Consider the following 19,726-nt stretch of genomic DNA (forward strand, 5'->3'; position numbering starts at 1 on the left):
AAATAAAATGGCAAAACACAATTTGATAGGTCAAACTGAAAGATTGGACTGAGTAGAAAAATCCTTCTTTTTAACAAAAGAACTATACGGTAAAGTGGACAGTAAAAACCTTCATCTACAGCAGTGGGGAAAAAACCACAAACCAATTGTTTCTGCATTGTAACACTTCCTCTTAAGCAACGATTTGCCAATAACTTAGCCAAGACGTTTTAGCAAGGTGATCCCTAAAAACTTCCTCTTTAAGTGTCATACACCAGTCTATCCTTCTTAACCACAATTTTCTCATCGCACAAAATGCAAGAAGCAATAGCAGCATTTAACGAACAAACTGGTATTTGCTGATGATGGTCAGCACTTGCTTGTGAAATACCCAGGGCCCAAGAAATATGCAAGCCCAAGTTCAGTTGGAGATGTTGTAAGTGCCTGGGGATGCTCCTCACAGTGCCACGCACAATTTTAATGTAAAAAACTGTGAGGGTCTGCATGCAGGGGTGCGTGTGCAGAACTGTTTTCATTCCTCCTCTCTCTCCCCACCTCCTCCCGCCCCCTCAACACACACATCCTGCAAATACACACACTTCTTTCCCAGAAAGTTTTTATCCATCTGTGGGCCAATCTCTAAAGGATCTACATTAAGAGAATTTAGAGGGTGGTGCATAAAGAAAAGGGAAGAGCACCTAGAAAGATCCTATAAATTTGATAGCGTGATTTTTTTTAAGGGTTTTGATAGTCTGCAGCACACTACTGCTACTAAGGATTCAGCAATTTGTTTCACAGTCTCACACTCAAAATAATAATCTTAGCTTCTGTCTGTCACTTTTAAGCTTCAGTGTCATTACAACTAAGGCATGAGTCACACCTGCAAGCATCTTGTTTGTGTATTAGAATTAAGAGTGCTTGCCCGCAGAATGGGACAACATGTTGGATTCTTAGAAGAAATGAGCACAGCGATGTAGTGATGGGAGCCTGCAGAGAGGTATTCTTTGCTGATGAGTGTGCAGCAGTAGCTGGAAGTTAAAACTTCCAAATAATGTCTTTACTTCATTCCAATGGAAGAGATGTGTGCATAAGTGGGAGAGGTAGGGAAATACATTTAAATATAATAGGCTATAAATAACAGGTTGTGTGTGACTATGTGGGAGCTGTCCGGGGAGCCTCGCATAGGTTCATCCCAGTCTGTGCGCTGTCAGTTTGGCTTATTCCTGTGTACTGGTCCCATGGTAGTTTTTGAAGTTCACATATCAGTACGTGTCACTACTATGTCACTGTCAGTCTCCCTTCTGGAACGAGCCATCTCATCTGGAATGAGCCAAGATCCCAAGAGAAGATCTGAGTCCAGCTAACAGGGTAGCCTACTTTACACAGACAATATGGGAGCTGACTGTGCCAAGTTCGGCTACCTTCGAAGTCTGGCTATTGGAGAACTTCAGGAACAATCAGGAACTTCAGGAAGGCTTCAGGCTGCAGCAGGCTGCAGGCTTCCATTCAAAATGCCCCTGCTATTTGGGGCATTGTGAATGGAGGAGGAAGACAGAAAATAAGAAGTATGTCTTGGACAGCATATAGGGCCCAGAAGAGATCTCAGCCAAATGCTGTTCCATATGGACGTGACCAATCTACATCAGGGGGTTCTAGTCCTGAAGAGTGCTGATGTGAGTCAGTTCATACCACTGTTCTAGGGGCCCAGGTCTCTCCCTAGTGTGGTTCACAAATACAGCATAGCTGTAGAAAACCACTTGACTTCCTGTATCTACAATAGCAGGAGTGGGTTTTGCTGATGAAATTCCTTCCTTAATTATCCAATGAGGGAATGCGAGAGGAGACAGAATAGCCCAAACTTCTCAGGGTACTGAGGCAGTCCCCAGTGGGTCACGGCCATATGGTTGTAGCATGGTGCTTTAGGGGTATGTAAGGAAGAGCTGTGCTCAGAAAGAAAAAAGAAGCAGATAGGCTATTCTAGGGACTGATTCCCCATCCTGAAACAAAGGCACAATTAATAATAGGTGACATTTAATAGAATTCAAGTGTCACTGCAGATTTATCCAGAATTGGTGAGGAAGAGAACGACAATGCAAGGAAGGAGAGAAAGTAATACTGAGGGGAATTAGCCTATTACAAAAGATGTCCTTCACCGTTCACTGCTGAACTCTTCCTCCTATATATTCATTTCTTTAACACAGTTACTGGAGTGAGGGAAGAAATCTGGGTATCACTGGAAAAGGATGTCATGAGTTATATGACTGAACCAGTTTGCAAAAGATTATTCTGACATAGCTTATTCTGGGTACATGAAACAAAATACTAAGATGGCTTAGAGCTTTCATTTTCTGAGGTCCAAAAAAATCTTCTGTTGCTATCCACCGGAGTTTCAAGCACCTACCTGTGCAATCCTTACATTTACAGCCACCATACAAGCTCTGCAAATACTACTTGGCTTACAGGAAGCTGCCTGGGTCAGATGCATTCTGCTGGACTAGTATTCTGATTGGTGTTAATATTTCTCATTAATTCAACCCTCATTCTCAACCTTCACCCATAATCTTTAATCCAAAGGTCCAGTACGTATCATTCATCTGTTTTACAAACAAAGCACATGAGAGGCCTGCAGGGCAACTTAGCCAGAGCTGGGAATAGACACCAGGAGCTGATGGAACAGACGCAACTTGTTCTCCTTGCCATACTGTCTTCTAGAATAAATGGACTGTATCTGTTTTTTTGGAACATGCTGTTTATAACTATACTATCATACCATCAAATACCAAAAACAATTATGCCATTGACCTATAGGACAATCATATCCAGCACGCTATTGCTGTCACACAAAAAAAGGTGAAACACATGACCAAATAAGCATAGGCAGCTATTTGGTGAATAATCACTGACTTTTTTTTTTTTCTTTCAACAGTAACTCATCTTTCTGTCACAGAGAAACGGTTTGCTATGTATCCAAGGATAGGCTGAAATCTTAAAGCAAATTTATTCTGAAAATTGTTAGTATTTTATTTAAGAGAATTTAAAAGTATGGGTAGGAGAGCATAGCTTAACATCTGAAACTTCTAAAGTTTGGACTTAACATTTTAAAATCAAATTCTAAGAAATTTGAAATTTACGAATTAAAGTCTTATCATTTTAAAATCACAATTGGGCTTTGCATGTGATAAAACTGTGGTCCCTCTTAAGATTAAATATTATTAATGAACAGAGATTCAAAGCAGCAGTCTGAATTATACCCAGTTAAAAACTGTTTCTTCTAATAACACCTTTTTATAGGAAATATGAATAAAATATGGCTGTATATGAAATGGGTTGAGCAAGTTCCAATTCTAGAATTTCCAAACGTGATCCAAACCTGAAAATAAAACAATTTGGGCTGCTGAATACCGAGCCCAGCCAATTAAAACTCTACATTTGGGAAGGTGTATAGCTGTGGCCAGTCCAGCATAATGGGTATCACTCAGAGGTGTCCTTAAGACTGTGCATTGAGTACAACAAATTTTACAGGTCATTTCATAAAAGTATCAGAATTAGTCTCTCTCTTTTGTAACAGAAAGTGGAGCCACCTGCAAAGCATAAGCAAAAATCACTCTCCTTGAAATTAAGTGAAGGATATTTGTGCACAAACTGGCATTGCCAGTTGCATGTTCAGAGATATCCTATCAAAAAACTAGTAGTGTACCGGCTGAAAACAATGATAGCTATTTTATCACAAGTCACAAATGTACTTACCTGTCATCTCTGTAGTGTGTCATGCAAATATGACATGGAGTGCTTGTCTATTTAACATTGTTAAACAGTAATTATCTGATAAATGAAAAATTAGTTCTTTAAATTTGCCCTGATTAAATTTGGGGCAGAGGCAATAGCTTGCTCATTGTTTTGCAATTACTACAATGCAGCAGGGAAAAAAAAAGCAGGTCCATGAAAACAATGGATTCAGTGAATTAATTTAAAGAAAAAGTCACTGTAAATATTGCTCATTAAGTATTCCAAATTAAAAACAATGTGGTGCAAGAAGGAGTTATGCTATTCCTGTAATTTTATCATTATAACAGAAAGAAAAGCAACTAAATGCTGAATTTCTTATAAATTTAAATACATTAAGAAACTCTTAACAAGTGGCCAGACTGTTAGGGTTAAATATTGTGCAAGCTTCAGATGTTAAGTTGCAAGGAAGTGAGATCAGGATGAGGGGACTGAGAGAGCGAAAAATGAATGAAAAATTAATCCTCAAGCCCTGTTGGTCAGATAAAGTCTGGGGAGCAAAGAAGGCTATTCAAGCTCCACCCCCACAGGAAATATTGCAAACAGACAACTTTAGACCTAGACTTTTAACGAAGTGAAAGGCACTAGCCATTCCTTGAGTCAACAGAAGTAGAGGAGGCCATTCAGAGGAAAGCTCCAGAAACTGCTTATACAGGACATATTGATCAGATATGGGCCAAGGTGAGCAACGGGGAAGCCCCTTCTATGGTGCTCTGTTTGTTATTTTCTTACATCCATACCTCATGTTCAGTTCTGTAATGGACACTGAAAGATCACTACTTCTCTAAGGAGTTTTGATCCAGGAAGAAAAAGGAAGAGAAAATTATTCCATCAAGGGTTAGGAGAAGGATTTTCACAGGAATTGCATTTTTTTCACTTACTGTGTGCATGGGAAAAGCAAGCTTATCAGAATGAGATTTGGGAGAACAGGTATATTATTGATGCAAAAATGTTGTATTTTGCAAATAGAAAGGAAAGGAAAGTCTGCAGCTATTTGAAGTTGTCAGACAAGTGCAAATGAGAGACTGACAAATCTGACATAAGAGAAAGAAGCAAAGCAGAACTTGGAAGAAGGTATTGCAAAGGCTGAGGGAGGCTACAATGAGCAAAGAAGGTTGAAACCTGAAGTTAAAGCAGAGAGGATACAAAAATGTAGGGGATTTTTTTTTGGTGGTTTGTTTGTTGCAGTGGGGGGTTTTTTTGCTTACATGCTAATATTTATACATATGCAAATTTACCAGTTTAATAATTATAATAAATGGACCCATGTTGCTTTTCCAACCTTGCCAGATAACTCCTGCCTTTCTAAAGACAAATCTCCCCCACCCCTCAGCTTGTTCTACAATAGATGTGCTTCATTGCTAAGTTTCTGAAGATGTTTTTTTTTTAAAGTAGGTATACTCCTGAAAAATCAAAGTACGTGCTGCTCGCCTTGATACTGTAAAAAAACCTGTTCCCCCCATTTGAACTGTGACTACATTGCTAAGACTACTAATGTAGTTCTGTTAAGGCTTGCCTAAACTTGATAAACTTAAGATCATGCTGTTAAAAAAATGTTTACACTAATAAATCTGTTTGAACATGGGATAATGATTTTTTACTCAATAATGGCACAGGGTAGCTGTGTTCCACTACTAAGGACCAAATTCTTACTCTTTCCTATTCTCCCTCTTTTGGGGGGGGGGGGGAGGGGTGGGATGGAGAATAATAAAAATATTTTTAAAAAGCACACAGTGCCCTTAGGAAAAAAAATTCTCTTTTTCTTCTGTAGTTCTGCACTTCATTTAAACCATCAAGCTATCTTCTACTGGAGAACCCTCCATAGGCTCTGATGATGTCAGAGCCAAACCAATCTCAGATGCTTATTCTTTGGCCTCTGACTGAAGCCATAGTTCACCTGCAAGAGCTTTCTGCAACATATTATTTCACATACATTATTTTAGTAGTGTTCTCTCTCCAGTTCTGCCATCTCTCCCACTGCCAAATGACAACCCAGTGCCCACCAACATATTCTTGTTAGGTGCTTCCAAGAGATAGCAGCTGTCAGTTATATCAGAGGTACATGACACGTAGATGGGGCTAGAGATCACATGTCATGGTTTAAAATGCAGAAGTGTTTCTCAGCTCAGTCAGGTTTCTTTATTTCTTACTCAGAGGCAGCAAGGCTGTGCCTCTGTTAGTATAACACCATGTCTTGGAATGGATGACACCTTGAAAGAATTAGCTGAGTTAAGCCAGATTCTTTATCCAAGTAACTCATGAGTATTCAATTCTCTCAGGGTTCTCTCCTCTTAGATGCCTTTTTGATTTTTCTTTAGTACCAGATATACTACTCCTATATTTAATTATGCAGATAATTGCTAACAGTCTATGCAAGGTGGAGTCTCTCTCTCCTTCAAAAAAAAAAAAAGAATAAAATGCTCCAAATAAATTATTTCTATTTTTGGTGGAAACCTCACATGGGTACTAGTTACCTGTAGAAAGTAACACCCAATTCTTGAGAGTGTGTCTGTGCTTCTTCCTCCTTATAAAGTGTGTCTGTGCTCCTTCCCCCTTGGATGTACCCTCAAGTTTTCTTGCTCTTCTCACTTTTTCATAGCTGCAACGCAGCCAAGTACCAACTGGCACCTGAAAGAAAATGCAAGAGATCACCACACAAGTAAATTTTCTAGCAAAGAGTTGATTGTGAGGAGAGGACAGGCCTTCATTGTCACCTTCAATGGAACAGAACAGCCTGAGCAAAACTTAACATTCATCGCAGAAACAGGTAGGCTCCCAACTTCTTTCGCAGAAAGAGTAATGCTGCCTTGTGACATTCTTTTGGCCTGATATGCACTATAGGGCAGCAAGATAGTACCTCAGAGCCAACATGCTAGTTCACATAGCCATGGAACTGTTTGAGGTGTTTGTTGTATTACTCCCATCTCAGCTAGCAGTCATAGCTTCCTTCAGTTTCCAACATATGGCACAAATTCATCTGAGGGGAGGGTTACATCCCTGCTGAGTTAGTTGACAACTAAACCTCTGTTCTGCAAGCCGGGGAAAAAAATGTTGTTTATTTTCCTTAAAAGGTCCAAAACCCTCAAAGCTGGCTAAGACCCAGGCCACATTTGGTATCTCCAGCACAGTGAGCAAGGAGAGCTGGAGTGCAGTTCTACAGTCTACCAGTTCCAACTCTGTGAGCATCTCCATTTACAGCCCACCTAATGCTGTCATTGGACGTTACAAGCTGAGTGTTCAAAGTACTTCAAGTGACAGCTCCTCTCCAGCAAGCCTTGGCACTTTTGTTTTGCTCTTTAACCCTTGGTCTTCAGGTATGAACATGTCGAATTTCCCCTGAAAGAACTAAGTTGCTTGTAGCTTCATTAATATTTGCAGCTTCTCCATTTGTTCTATACGTCTTTAATATGGGGGCTGATACATTCACCACATAATGTATCAGTGAGAAAAGAAAAGGGTTTAACAATTTCTTAGGACCTTCTGGTACATAAAATCAGCTCTGTATCATGTACTTGCTGGAGAGCTCCTTGCCCTAAAAGATTAAGTTCTGCTTAAGCAGATTAAGTTCTGCTTTTGCCAGAGCTTCCCTACTTCTGCACAAGTTTAGAAGAGTGTCTTGTCTCTGTAGAACCAAGAAAAGAGTCATATCTACCAGCTGCCATCTTCTCCCAGATTTGACAGTATCATATCTCTGTCTTCACTCAGACCCCCCCACCCCTTTCTCTAATTATAGGAAATCCTGAGTTTCATGATCTGTTTATAACAGCAAGAACAGCAAAGGGTGGATATCTGCAAGCATTCTTGTTGATGGAGACCAAGGCTTCTGACGTTTTGTTTTATTTTGCCTGCTGTGGTTGTACTTACATCTGTTTTGGCTTTTCAGGTGATGATGTGTTCATGCCTAACAAGGCTGAATGTGAGGAATATGTGCTAGAAGAGTTTGGCATCATTTTTGCGGGCAATAAAAATCGTATCAGCAGCTTTGGATGGAACTTTGGCCAGGTAAATGCAGCACTGAAACACCAGACAGTGTTTCGTGCCCTGGTTTTCACATGAACTGGCTGACCAGGGCTTGTTTGCTTCTTCCAGTTCATTGCAGTCATACACCTCTGAAGAGCAGGAGTCTGGTATTGAAATCAGAACTCGTGTTATACTGATTAATATGAGGATTTGTAATTGACTAGTCAGTGATATGACCTAGAACTTGGAGGTTCAGCCAGCAGAAACTTTAGTGTCTGCTGGGTAGTAAAGTACTGTAGCAATGCTGAGAGGCAAAGTCCTGGCCTTAAGTCCACAGATTCCAAGTTTTGAAAAGCTCTTTGAGTTCTAATCTTCGCAGTTTGTTGAGGCCACATTTTTATATGGTAATTCCTGGCTGAGCTGCAGCACTTCATTCGGTGATTAAAAAAAGCATTGAACACCTATATGGCTCTACTTGTCCTGATTTTTAGTAATCTATGTTTCCAAACCACTAATTTATTTCTATAACATAGTTTCAAGGAGATATTCTCAATATTTGCCTTTCCATGCTGGATCGAAGCTTAAACTATCGTCAGGATCCTGCCACAGATCTATCTCACCGGAATGACCCCAAATATCTGGGCCGCGTTCTCAGTGCAATGGTAAGCAACATGTTCAAAAAGTCAAAACTACTAACTGTTCTTTTAAAGTAGTTAGTGAAAGTAAGTATGAAGACACTTCTCAGAAAATTTTAGGCCACTGTTTGTATGCACCAGAAATGTGGGCCAGAGAAACACCTAGGTGGTCGTCTGATCTGAGCCTGCTAGATTTCTCTCATTGGTGGTATTTCTGATACTTATCACTTTGATATCCAGTAGTCAAGCTGAAAGTATAAGGCACGGGGTGATATGTTGAGGGACCAGTCCCTTGGAGGTCTTTAGTCCAACGTCCCATTTGAAGTGGAACTACAGTGGTACTAGATCTGCTCAGCCATGGATTTGTCAGGCTGCCTTGAAAATCTCCAAGGATGGAGGTTTCACGGCCTCTCTGGGTGACCGGTCCAGAGCTGCACTACCCTCTTAGAGAGGAATTTTTCTCTTATGACCAATATGATTTTCCCAAGCTACAACTTTCTGCTGTTTCCTCTTGTTATATAACTTGCCAGAACAGAGAAAAGTTGGACTCTGACAACTTAGTGTGTTCCATTCAAGTAGTTGTAAGCTGCTATTACATTCCCCTTATCCCCTTCTTAACCAGACTGAACTAGCCCAGTGCTCTCAACTTCTCCTTGTAGATTGTGTGCTCCAGGGCCCCTGACCATCTTGGTAGCCCTCCCTCCTGGGCCCTCTTCAGTGTCTCAACATCCCCTTGAACTGAGGGACCCAAAACTGGAGACAGGATTCCTGGCACAGCGTCGCTAGGGATAATTAAAAGGGGTTAACAGCTTCCCTCAATCTCCTGGTCACATTTTTTCCAATGTAGCCTAGCATGGGCTTTCCCTTTATGATGAGAGGGCACTGTTGGCTCAAATTCAATCCGGCATTTGCTGTAACTCCCAGGCCCCTTTCAGACAGGCTGCCATTCAGCCGGCTGCTTCCCAGCCTGTACCAATGCTGGGAGTTATTCTACCCCAAGTTCTGAAATCTATACCTTTTCTTCCTGAACTTCATGAGGTTTCTATTGACACAGTACCCAAGATTTTCAAGGTGACTGTGCCCCATTTGTTGTGTCAGCCACTTCCCCTAATTTAATGTAAATTTGCTGAGGGCTCACTGCATCATGATCCAGGCACATTCTGAAAGCTTAGCTGCATGATATGCTTTAATGATGCCATTCAATCATACAGTGGTAAAGTTGCCACCTCGTGTCAGGAGGGTTCACTGAAAACTGGTGTTTGCCTTCTTGCCTGGTGCTACTGTACTTGGGTGGAAGAAACAGTGATTAAAAGCTCTCCATTTCTTGAGAGGACACGCATTTCATTTCCCTGAAAAGGTAAGTCGTCTTCCTGAAGGCCAGCTGCATGAAGCAGTGACTTTTGTCCACTAAAATGTCATTCAAGGCTTTTCTCCTGCCCGCTCCCCTACCACTACTACATCTGTTGTAAACTCTTAATTTATCTCATCATAAATTTAGTGAATATTTTTACAGGTCAACGCCAATGATGACCAAGGGGTGGTGCTAGGAAACTGGAGTGGAAATTATACAGGTGGGAAAAGTCCGAGCAGCTGGACTGGAAGTGGTGAAATCCTGCAAAACTGGAAGAAATCAGGATTCAAACCTGTCAGATATGGACAATGTTGGGTTTTTGCAGCGGTATTGACTACAGGTATATTTTATGTCATGCACATAACTGACACTGCACAGATTCTGTTAAAAGAAGCACTAATAATATTTCCTACATGAAAGTCTTTCAAGACATTGGTATGTTATATGAAACTTCATATTCCAGAAATACTGCTTTCTGACTATGGTTTTCTATTTGCTCTTTAGTGCTTAGATGTCTGGGGATTCCCACTCGTACAATTACAAACTTCAGCTCTGCCCACGATGCAGATGGAAATCTGCGTGTGGATGAGTTTTACGATGCTTCTGGAAATCATCTGGACAGGGCAGCTGACAGCGTATGGTAAGGCTATACGGTATTTAATAGTAGGACCTATCAATGCCTATAGAGTCTTCAGGTGCAGAGTATAGATTCTAATGACAAATGCTTTGTTACCTTCTTAACAATTGCCTTAAAAACAACTACACACACAAAGGATCAATAAAAAAATACTACAAAATAATCCTACAAAACTTGGTGTTTTCACTCTTTCTCAGTTAAACAGAGAATTGTGACATGAATTACAACAGCTAATTGAAGCCAGGGCAGGCAAAGTTACAGTTATGATACCACAGATGACTGGAAATTTGTGATATTACACTGAAAATATCAAACAGTGGGACTTGGCTTAGTTTGGAACTATTCTTCAAAAACAGTTCATGTTAAACTGTAACAGTTCAACAGAACCTGCTTCCCTGCCTTTTTTTTTTTTTTTTGCAGTGACATCATTTGTAGTGAAAATAATTTAATTATTGCCACTATTAAGCATCAAATGCAATTCAAACAAGCTTGCATTCAGCAAAGAACAGGTGCAGTCCCTCACTTTTTGCCTTGTTTACTCCCCTGCTTGTTCTGGACCCATTCTAAATATAAGTGATAAGTATAACTGTAGCATTGTGGTATAAGGAAAACAGCTAAAACTAAGGAAGTGCACATGCTCAGAACTTCTGGAGAAAAACAGGCTCAAGACATTTTGTATAATTTTACAAATTTGCTTTCTGCCCTTGAACATTTATGGCTGTTCCACAATGCAATTTTCAGCTCCTATGTAGTTAATATAGTCAGGATCAGAGTGGAAGTGGTCAGTCTCAGATAAGAACCTATGCAAATTAAGGCATTTAATACATTTAACTAAGATGGCTGATTAATGGATGTGAACAGGAATTTAGAAACACATACTAGTAGCTTACTTTGTTCATTCTTGCACGTAGGAATTTCCATGTCTGGAATGAAAGCTGGTTTTCCCGCAGTGACTTGGGTCCCTCATACAGTGGATGGCAAGTTCTGGATGCAACTCCCCAAGAAGAAAGTGGAGGTACACAGATTTTACTTCAGGAATAATGTTGAAAAATTATAAAGTCAGTCACTTTCAGAGAGAAGGAAAAAAAAAAGTAAAACCATTGTAAAACTAATTTCTCATCCTGCTCAGAAATAGAGTGACAGAAGAGAATACTTTATCTATAGCATTAGAAAAGCCTCAGATCATCTGTGGATGCCAAGAAACAAACTAGACTTCTAGGAGCAGTCTTTCGCAGCAATTCCTATATTTCCAGTGTAGGTATCCAGAGCTATTGAAAATCAAGGGATAATATAAAATAAATCAAGTGTACCTTCAGAATAAATACAAGATACATGGATGGTTGGCCTGGTATGAGGGTCTATGTGGATGGAAGGGCTAGAATGGGACAACAGCACTGGGCAATTCAGGAGTCATTGATAAATATCTGTCTAGTAATCTGCCTACTGTCAAAGAGTTGATTAGGTCTAAATTATTTTTTCTTGATTCCATAGGAATTTATCAGTGTGGTCCTGCCTCACGGAACGCCATCAAAGAAGGAGATGTAGATCTGGACTATGACTGCCCATTCGTATTTGCAGAAGTGAATGCAGACTGTATGTACTGGAATTATGACCCCGCAACTGGAAAGAAAACATTAATATTCTCTAAGTCTACCATAATTGGCCAATTCATCAGCACAAAGGCAGTTGGTAGAGATGATCGTGTAGATGTCACCAATGATTATAAATATGAAGAAGGTAAATAAAAACACTGGTTCTTCTGGTTACATAGCTGCTTCATTCCCAAACATACGCAAACTTTAGGCCAGGAGTCTCTTAGTGGGCAATATTGGGCACCTATAAGGTAGGAACAAAATTTATACTCTGTTTATTCAGTTCTGACAGAAAAGGGAAGAGAAGGAAAGAGTAAAAAATACTGCCTTGCCCTTTCTGATATGGATCTGCTTTGTGGGACCTAAATAAGGCAAGTCCAAATATCTCTTGAGTAAAGCAGTCACTGTTCCACCTGCCTATTGCTAACGTGTACTGACTGCCTCTGCTTTATGAGAATTAGTCTACAGCCCAGTTATTTGACAGCAGCATTAAAGGCCTATTACAGAAACCTAAGCTAAATCAGCACTTAGGCCCAGGAAAAGCAACTCTTTCAAAGGGTCAAACAGCAGGTAAACTTGTCAGACCTTTGGGTTTGATAGTGCAGAAGACAAATTACAATCATGAACTGAATTTGCAAGTGCAAAGAATGAACACTGCTATTGGAAACATATATCAGAAGGGTGAAAAGCATGATAAAGCAGAGCTCAAATAACTACTGTGTACTGGCTCTGGCTGGGATGAAGTTAACTTTCTTCATAGCTGCCCCGCTAAAAGCGTTGATAACACCCCAATGTTTTGGCTATTGCTGAACAGTATGTGCAGGGTGTCAAGGCTCTCTTCCTCCCTGCCACAGCGAGCAGGCTGTGGTGGGCAAGAGGCTGGGAGAGGACCCAGCCACGACAGCTGACCTAAATCCACCAAAGGGATATTCCATGCCATATGACTTAGTGCTCAGCAATAAAAGCTCAGCAAAAGGTGGAGGAAACAGGGCGGGGGGGGGGGGGGGGGGGGAGGGGCATTCGTGGTTATGGCATTTGTATTCCCAAGCAACCATTATGTGTGTTGAGGCCCTGCTTTCCAGGAAGTGGCTGGACATTTGCCTGCCAATGTGGAGTAGTGAATGTATTCCTCTTTTTGCTTTGCTCATGTGCAGTTTTTGCTTTCCCTGTTAAACTGTCATTATCTCGAGCCATGAGTCTTCTCACCTTCCTTCTGTTTTCTCCCCATCCTGTGGGAATGGGGAGTGAGTGAGAGACTGAGTGGATGTTTGGCTGCTAGCCAGAGTCAACCCACCACACGGTGCCATCAGCCTTCCCTTGTATTAGGGGCCTTTTCTGTATTAGCAAACAAGAATTTACATTTCTAAATATTACAGCCATAAAAAGGGATAGAAATGGGAAGAGTGCGAAACTTTGGACTTAAGATTTATGTTACAAAAAAAATGCTATTAGAGGGCCAGTGACATTACTGACTGCAGATCCAGAAAATTAGGCATGGCTGTGGAAAACAGAGGCTCTGTTCATCTCTACGTACAGACACTATGTTCTGCTGGCTTGTCTCTAGCAGTCATGTAAAATAAGAGATGCATATTAACTGTTGAGGATAATTTTCATGGTTCCCTCTGACAGGGTCCACAAAAGAAAGAGATATTTTTAAAAAAGCCCGTAAGAAGCTGGGACTTGAGGATAAATTTGATCCTACAGCACCGACACCACAGGAAATTGATCAAAAGCCTGACATCTCAGGGAAGTTCAAGGTGGCTGGGCCTTTGGAAGTTGGCAAAGATCTCAATCTAATTCTGGTTCTTGCAAACTTACAGTCTGATGCTAAGACTGTTCATGTAAATATGACCGCTTGGAGCACTGTGTACACTAGAAGACCAGTTCATGAGATCTGGAAGGACTCCATATCTGTCATTCTGTCTCCTAAGGAAGGTAATTTTTCAAATAACTTTTAGTCATAATTGTATAATTCTTTTATCAGCAAATGGGCATTAGAACCTGGTCAACTTCGGGGAAAAAGCTCTAAGAAACTGCAATCTTAAATTTCTATGCAGAAAAGGCTGAAAAAAATTACATTGCACTTATAAACATATTAAAAAGGCATGTTTCACACCATCATTTCCTTAAGTACTAGTCACATTTTGGAACATGTATCTCAGGAGCGAAAAGAAGATGGTGAGTAAACATGAAGTTTCATTTAACAAAATTGGCATTAAAAAAGATAAGGACAACATAAAAGCATAGAAATCAACTCCAACTAAATGTGTTCTGGTCAATTATGAGGGGCCTTACTGAAAAGTAACAGCACATGGCTAACAGCAGAAACAAGAAACCTGATCCATCAGCACATTAGAATGGAATTAAAGTGTGAGCAATAGAAATAGCTGAAATAGCCCTCTAAGCTCCACAGAAAAGAAAGTTTGTATCGAAGAATGTTTGAGGAGTAAAGGACCTCAGTTTTTTTAAATTTTTTTTTTCAGATGGAGTTTGATAACCTCATGGAAGAAATTCTCTACCTAAATATGAGTATTGTTGGAAAGATGAAATTAAGTTACCGTTAGGAGCTTGGGATAATAGCTATATCAGCATTTCTAAAGTGACTGAAAGATCATTGATTCACAACTGATTCGATATTGTATTAATCTTAGGTTTCAAGTCACTAGTGAGAAGCAGAAATAATATTTCATTTCTTTAATATGCAATTTGACTTATGGAGTTGGGATCTATCAACTTCCTCTAAAGCATTAGGAATTGGACTCTTGGTGAAGACAGAGTTTATATGCCTAAATGGCATTACAGTCATGCAGAGACCTTGTGGTGTCTTGTGCTCACACAGGCTGAGTTGAACCAGTGGCTGAATTTACAGTCAGCAGGGAGTTTTTTTCCTCAGATCTGATGGCAGGGACCATTTAAAGAGATTTTGCTCTCTTCTGGAGGTATGCTCTGTTTGCTAGCATTTGTAGTTAACAAATCTGTTGCTACTGGAGGAATCTAGGAAATTCACATTGCCCCCATTTTCTTGCTTACTTTTGTGGGCTTTACATTGGTGACTTGTCATCTTTTCTTGTGTTTCATCTGCTGTATACTGCTGGAAAGTACTTTGTGGCTCACAGTGTTTGCATGCAGCATAGCTACTCTACAGTTCTTCTGAACTTGATATTTATTGTACGAATAGCCAAAAATGTGGAATTGTCTGTATTCATATACAGAGGAGATCCCTTCCCATCCAGTATTCCTTGATTTGAATTACAGCATGGAAACTACTGTAAAAACATATGACAATAAAAAGTAGATAGGGCTAGGAAAGATAAAAGAAATGTAAAGACATCATTCAGCTCGTCTCGGTATATCGTGAGCAAATAGGACTGATGAGGCCTATCAGAGCATGTCCCATAACAAATGGAGTGGCACTGGTAAACTCCTTGAACTCCAGCTGTCTTATCTTTCAGAGCAATTGGGAGGAAAACAAGCCAGGCAATGTGGTAGTAGGGAATGGAGGAGGGATAACATTGAAGAAATCACTCTATATAGCAAACTGATAGATTTGCATGAATGGAGTTTGGCAGTGATGGCTGAAGGCCTTCCTCGTCCCAGACACATCATAAAAGGAAAATACTAATATTAGATGTGAAACCCTGTGGGCTTATAAAAGTGTGTATCAATTTCTTTTTTTTTTTTTTCTTCCAGAGAAACAATTTCCCATTAAGATACCATATCCTGAATATCAGCAGCAGTTAACTACAGACAACACAATCCAGGTAACAGCTTTATGTCATGTAGAAGGTGGGATTCAAGTGCTAGTGCAAAGAGACATCACCCTGGACAATCCTGCCATCGACATACAGGTAAATTGCTGTCCCTTTGCTCTAACTGCAGTGGCAGAGAAAGAGGAAAATGAGCTCTTATAAGCACTTTCTTGCCTGAAAGAGATGTTCTGCTCACATTCTGCCATGGTCCATCATAGCATCTCATAATATCTCCTCTTCTGGTGACTGAGAAGGCTCAGATAGAAAAGAATACTGAGAACCTGGCCTTTCAAGCCTTTTCTTTGCACAGGTACTTGGTGAAGCAAAAGTGAATAAAGAAGTGGATGTGGAAGTGATATTTACCAATCCTATTGATATGGAATTGATGGACTGTGTACTGCAGGTAGAAGGCAATGACCTGCTCAGAGGAATCCTTGAGATAGAGTAAGTACGAGAAATGCCTCCTTCCTGCTATTAAAGATACATGAGCATGCATGACTTGATACATAGGCATGGATGACTTGGAACCGAACAGTGGGATGAGACAGCATTTTCTTCTTGCTGTAACTTGGGAGGCCAGTCAATGTAACATCTTGTAATGAAGCAGAGAGCTTTGAACCAGCTCTTCATCTAAGCTAGGCTTTGGCTCCATAGTTTGGGAGGTCAAATAATTGCTGTCATAATTGGACAGAACTTGTTTTCCTGCCTATCTAGCAGGACCCCACAGTTCCAGCAAAAAATACATGCTTCCCATGCAGTAAATTTTGCTGAGGCCACCTATGCTGCTATAGGCCAGACAGGTTGAACCTTCTTGTTCTGATCATAGGGCCAACAATAGGATACATGAATGTTTCTGTCCATACTATACCCAAATTATAGCATATATTAACCAGGATTTTTTTTCACTTCATTAAATGGACTGCAAGTGCCAATCTGGGTGTTCAGCCTTCTAAACAATGTGCGTTTACATCAAACAGATAGACATACATGTAAAAAGCAGAGGCACCAGTGACCCAGCTTTGGGAACAAAAATGAATGCAGATTGTTTAGACACAGGTTGTGATCTCAAAGGGTGGTACCTCTGAAAAGTACAGCCCCAAGTATGTTCCATGCATAGCTATTCTAGACACAATAAATCACGACTAAGGAGGATAGCTTTTAAAGAACAGACTAAACCATGACCAGCAGCTACTCCTTAGATGACTGAATTTACTTTACTAAGGCCTGGAATTTGAACACAGCTGAAATCCATAAGGCATGCAGGAAGATAATAGGAAAAATGGTGAATATTACTATAAAAGTTTGGTTTTAGTTGGGCTGGGTTTTTTAATTAAAAAAAAAAGTTTTTCTAAAACGAGAACTACAGGCACACTAATGTTCAAGCTCTGCTTTCAGAACTCTACAGAATAATGATGTTAGGAGATTAATAAACAGAGTCAAGAAACTATTAGATGGCGTTGAGATGGTGAATGAGAAGACTGGAACAAAATATGTTCCTTTTACTGTAGATCCCAGGTTCCTATTTTTATGCTTTGATGATTTTGTATCTTGTCTTGCTCTTTTTCCTTCAGTATTTCACAACTGAAACAGAAAGGTTAAATTTTCAGACTGTCCCCCACTTTGTACATATACAAAATTGCACACAGATTTTGACATATGCTAGCAAATGCAGTTATTTCTAAAAAATACCTGGTATATGGTAGTGTGCTCTTTAACTGAACACACACACACACAGACACACACACAAACACAAACAAACATACACAGCAACTTGACATTGCCATTTGCGCTTGAGCAACTAGGAATGGTCTATGCCATAATTTATAAGCTCTCCTGAAGGAATTTAGCAACCTCATGTTGTTTATCACATACAACTTTATCCTCAGGCAAGACAAGACAATATGACAGGGTAAGGCTGTTTGGGAAAACCATAAACATGAGTTTCCAAGAATTACAAAATATACTGGTTTAAAACATTTTAACTTCCGTTCAGAATTTCCTGGTGTGTAAACACTGAGGTTTTCTTGGTGCTATAATCTATTCTAATTCAGGAGTTTGTATTAACATTCTTCACAGTCTCAGATTATTCTTTTTTAATAATTCAATTATGTGTTTTATACCCTCTGTTCTGCATGAAGTTTTATCTCATACAATACTAGTGTGTCCCCCTTTGTGTGCTTATCTGGGTCACTGCATAATGTATTTGTGAGAGACCTTAATGCATGGGTTTGAGTATGTAAATACATATCAGATAGCCAAGTCCTGTATGGTCTTTTGATGGCCATCCTACACTGAACTGATAGGAATTCTTACTTAAGATGGGAGATGGTTAGTGAAGAAACTCAAGCATCATGCATAAGCCTGTTTTCAGCTTATATTTTTCTCTTTGTTTCCTATTTTTAGCGTACCACCACTGAAAGCCAGTGAGAAATCCAGCACAAAGTTTAAAGTCATTCCTTTTGAGACAGGTCCCAAACATCTACTTGTTAATTTCTCCTGTGATAAATTTGCAGCTATCAAGACCTTTAAGATGGTAAATGTGATTGACTAACATGAAGATATACAATGAATGGTCTGTGTGCGTATAAATTGAACAAAATGTCATAAGAAATCTTGTATCAGAAAACAATGAGAAAATTAGCAAAACAAAATCCTCACTTCCTGTGATAAGGGGTTACCAACATCATATCATTAAAATTTTACATTGTAATTTTAAATAAAATAGATGATTCTTCATTTACCGTTGTGTCCATGTTATTAAAAAAGAGCATCTTACCTTCTATTCAGAGAGTGTTTGTTTGACTTTTGTCTGATTTTCTTTAGAAATCATTCTTTCTGGCTCCAGATGTCTCTGCACAAACATTCATAAACTCATTTTCACACATTCAAAGCCTTATACAGTGGACTTTCAAAGTGGTGTTTCTCCTTATTGCAACCATGATAGTAGAAAGTAGCCAGGACGAGTTTCACGATTTATGTCATTTAGCTTTGTCTTTTTTGCTGCAAAGTCTCTCCTGACATTTTTCCTTTTTTGGTAAATCACAGTGACTAATGAGGCATAGAAAATGTTCAAAAGCAATTTGGGTGGTGTCCAATTTGAGAGCCATTTGACAAATACGTTGAGATAATTGCTCAGCTCAACATACATGATATTTTTGCATGCTGATGTTTTGCACTTGCTGAAAGTCTTCTTTGGGAATCAAAGGGAGGGTAATCTTAAGTCTAAGGGTATTTTAACTTGAGAAGAGTTATGAATTCTTCACTATAGATTGTGTGTCAGGAAGTCATCTTTCAGAGTTCAAGTTTAGTAAAGCTTACTTAAACCCTTTATGGGAGGATAGGTACGGGCCAAAAGCTGGGTTCCAAGAACAAGTGAATTAGGTGTAGCCCAGTAAATGACTTGGTTTATGGCAAATAATTGTACAACAGTAAGTCAATCTCTGACTGAAACTGATCTGTGTAGATGAAGTGAATGGAAAGTCAAGCTATTGCTCTATTGCACTTTGGACTGCTGGGCCAGGAAGCCAGTAAAATCTCAACAAGTTCCTGGAACCAGCTCTGTGCCCCCTCTTCCACCACACAGCACAGGGTACGTGTGAATTGCCATAGGGACTCCTCACTGTTACATGAGCAGCCCAAGCTCAGACTGGCTATAAACTCCTTTTGTCCTTGTAGCCTGCAAAATTGCTTTAGGAGGGCCCATGCAGCCACCTAATTTTCCACTGCCAGTCACATGATGTCAGTACGAGACCATACTGGACATATAATGAGATGTGCTACAGAGAGGTTGTACAAGTAGCCCACAGTGGTACCCTCTCTTTTTCTCCTGATGTTCCTCAAGGCTTGCCAGAGCCAAGAGCTCTCATCATGTAGACCAAACAGTAGAAGTTCAAGCTCAAGCATAGCCTTGGATTTAGAATGTGGATATACACTTACTGACTTCTTTTTACATCTCTTGTATGCATGAAAACAACCAGACTATGCTAAAGTCAAGTGAATTGCACTAGCAGAAATGAGAGAAGCTTGTAAATTGGAATTCT

The 19,726-nt window shown here is 39.9% G+C and overlaps 1 protein-coding gene and 1 long non-coding RNA gene across 4 annotated transcripts in view; one reads left to right on the plus strand and one right to left on the minus strand.

Annotated features, from left to right (window-relative positions):
- LOC143167180 (uncharacterized) overlaps positions 1–6,361 on the minus strand; it is a 27,652-nt gene extending 21,291 nt beyond the window's left edge. Inside the window, exon 1 of the long non-coding RNA XR_012996520.1 lies at positions 6,237–6,361. This is a non-coding gene — a long non-coding RNA (uncharacterized LOC143167180). The remainder of the gene's footprint in view (positions 1–6,236) is intronic.
- The window catches only part of LOC143167179 (protein-glutamine gamma-glutamyltransferase E-like), a 19,756-nt gene extending 1,288 nt beyond the window's left edge, over positions 1–18,468 (plus strand). The window contains exons 1-13 of one of the 3 annotated variants that reach the window (XM_076352334.1): positions 4,355–4,443; positions 6,362–6,529; positions 6,834–7,076; positions 7,646–7,764; positions 8,256–8,384; positions 9,871–10,048; positions 10,213–10,348; positions 11,257–11,360; positions 11,837–12,082; positions 13,567–13,872; positions 15,628–15,785; positions 15,997–16,130; positions 18,090–18,468. In XM_076352334.1, coding sequence (XP_076208449.1) covers positions 4,434–4,443; positions 6,362–6,529; positions 6,834–7,076; positions 7,646–7,764; positions 8,256–8,384; positions 9,871–10,048; positions 10,213–10,348; positions 11,257–11,360; positions 11,837–12,082; positions 13,567–13,872; positions 15,628–15,785; positions 15,997–16,130; positions 18,090–18,237 — 2,079 coding nt within the window. In that variant the 5' untranslated portion in view covers positions 4,355–4,433 and the 3' untranslated portion in view covers positions 18,238–18,468. Of the gene's footprint in view, positions 1–4,354; positions 4,444–6,361; positions 6,530–6,833; positions 7,077–7,645; positions 7,765–8,255; positions 8,385–9,870; positions 10,049–10,212; positions 10,349–11,256; positions 11,361–11,836; positions 12,083–13,566; positions 13,873–15,627; positions 15,786–15,996; positions 16,131–18,089 lie in introns of those variants that run through there. The other 2 variants (XM_076352335.1, XM_076352336.1) reach the window with 2 other exon arrangements.
- The last annotated feature ends 1,258 nt before the right edge of the window (positions 18,469–19,726 follow it).

Source organism: Aptenodytes patagonicus, chromosome 14 (assembly GCF_965638725.1).
Source record: "Aptenodytes patagonicus chromosome 14, bAptPat1.pri.cur, whole genome shotgun sequence".
Classification (NCBI taxonomy): Eukaryota; Metazoa; Chordata; class Aves; order Sphenisciformes; family Spheniscidae; genus Aptenodytes; species Aptenodytes patagonicus.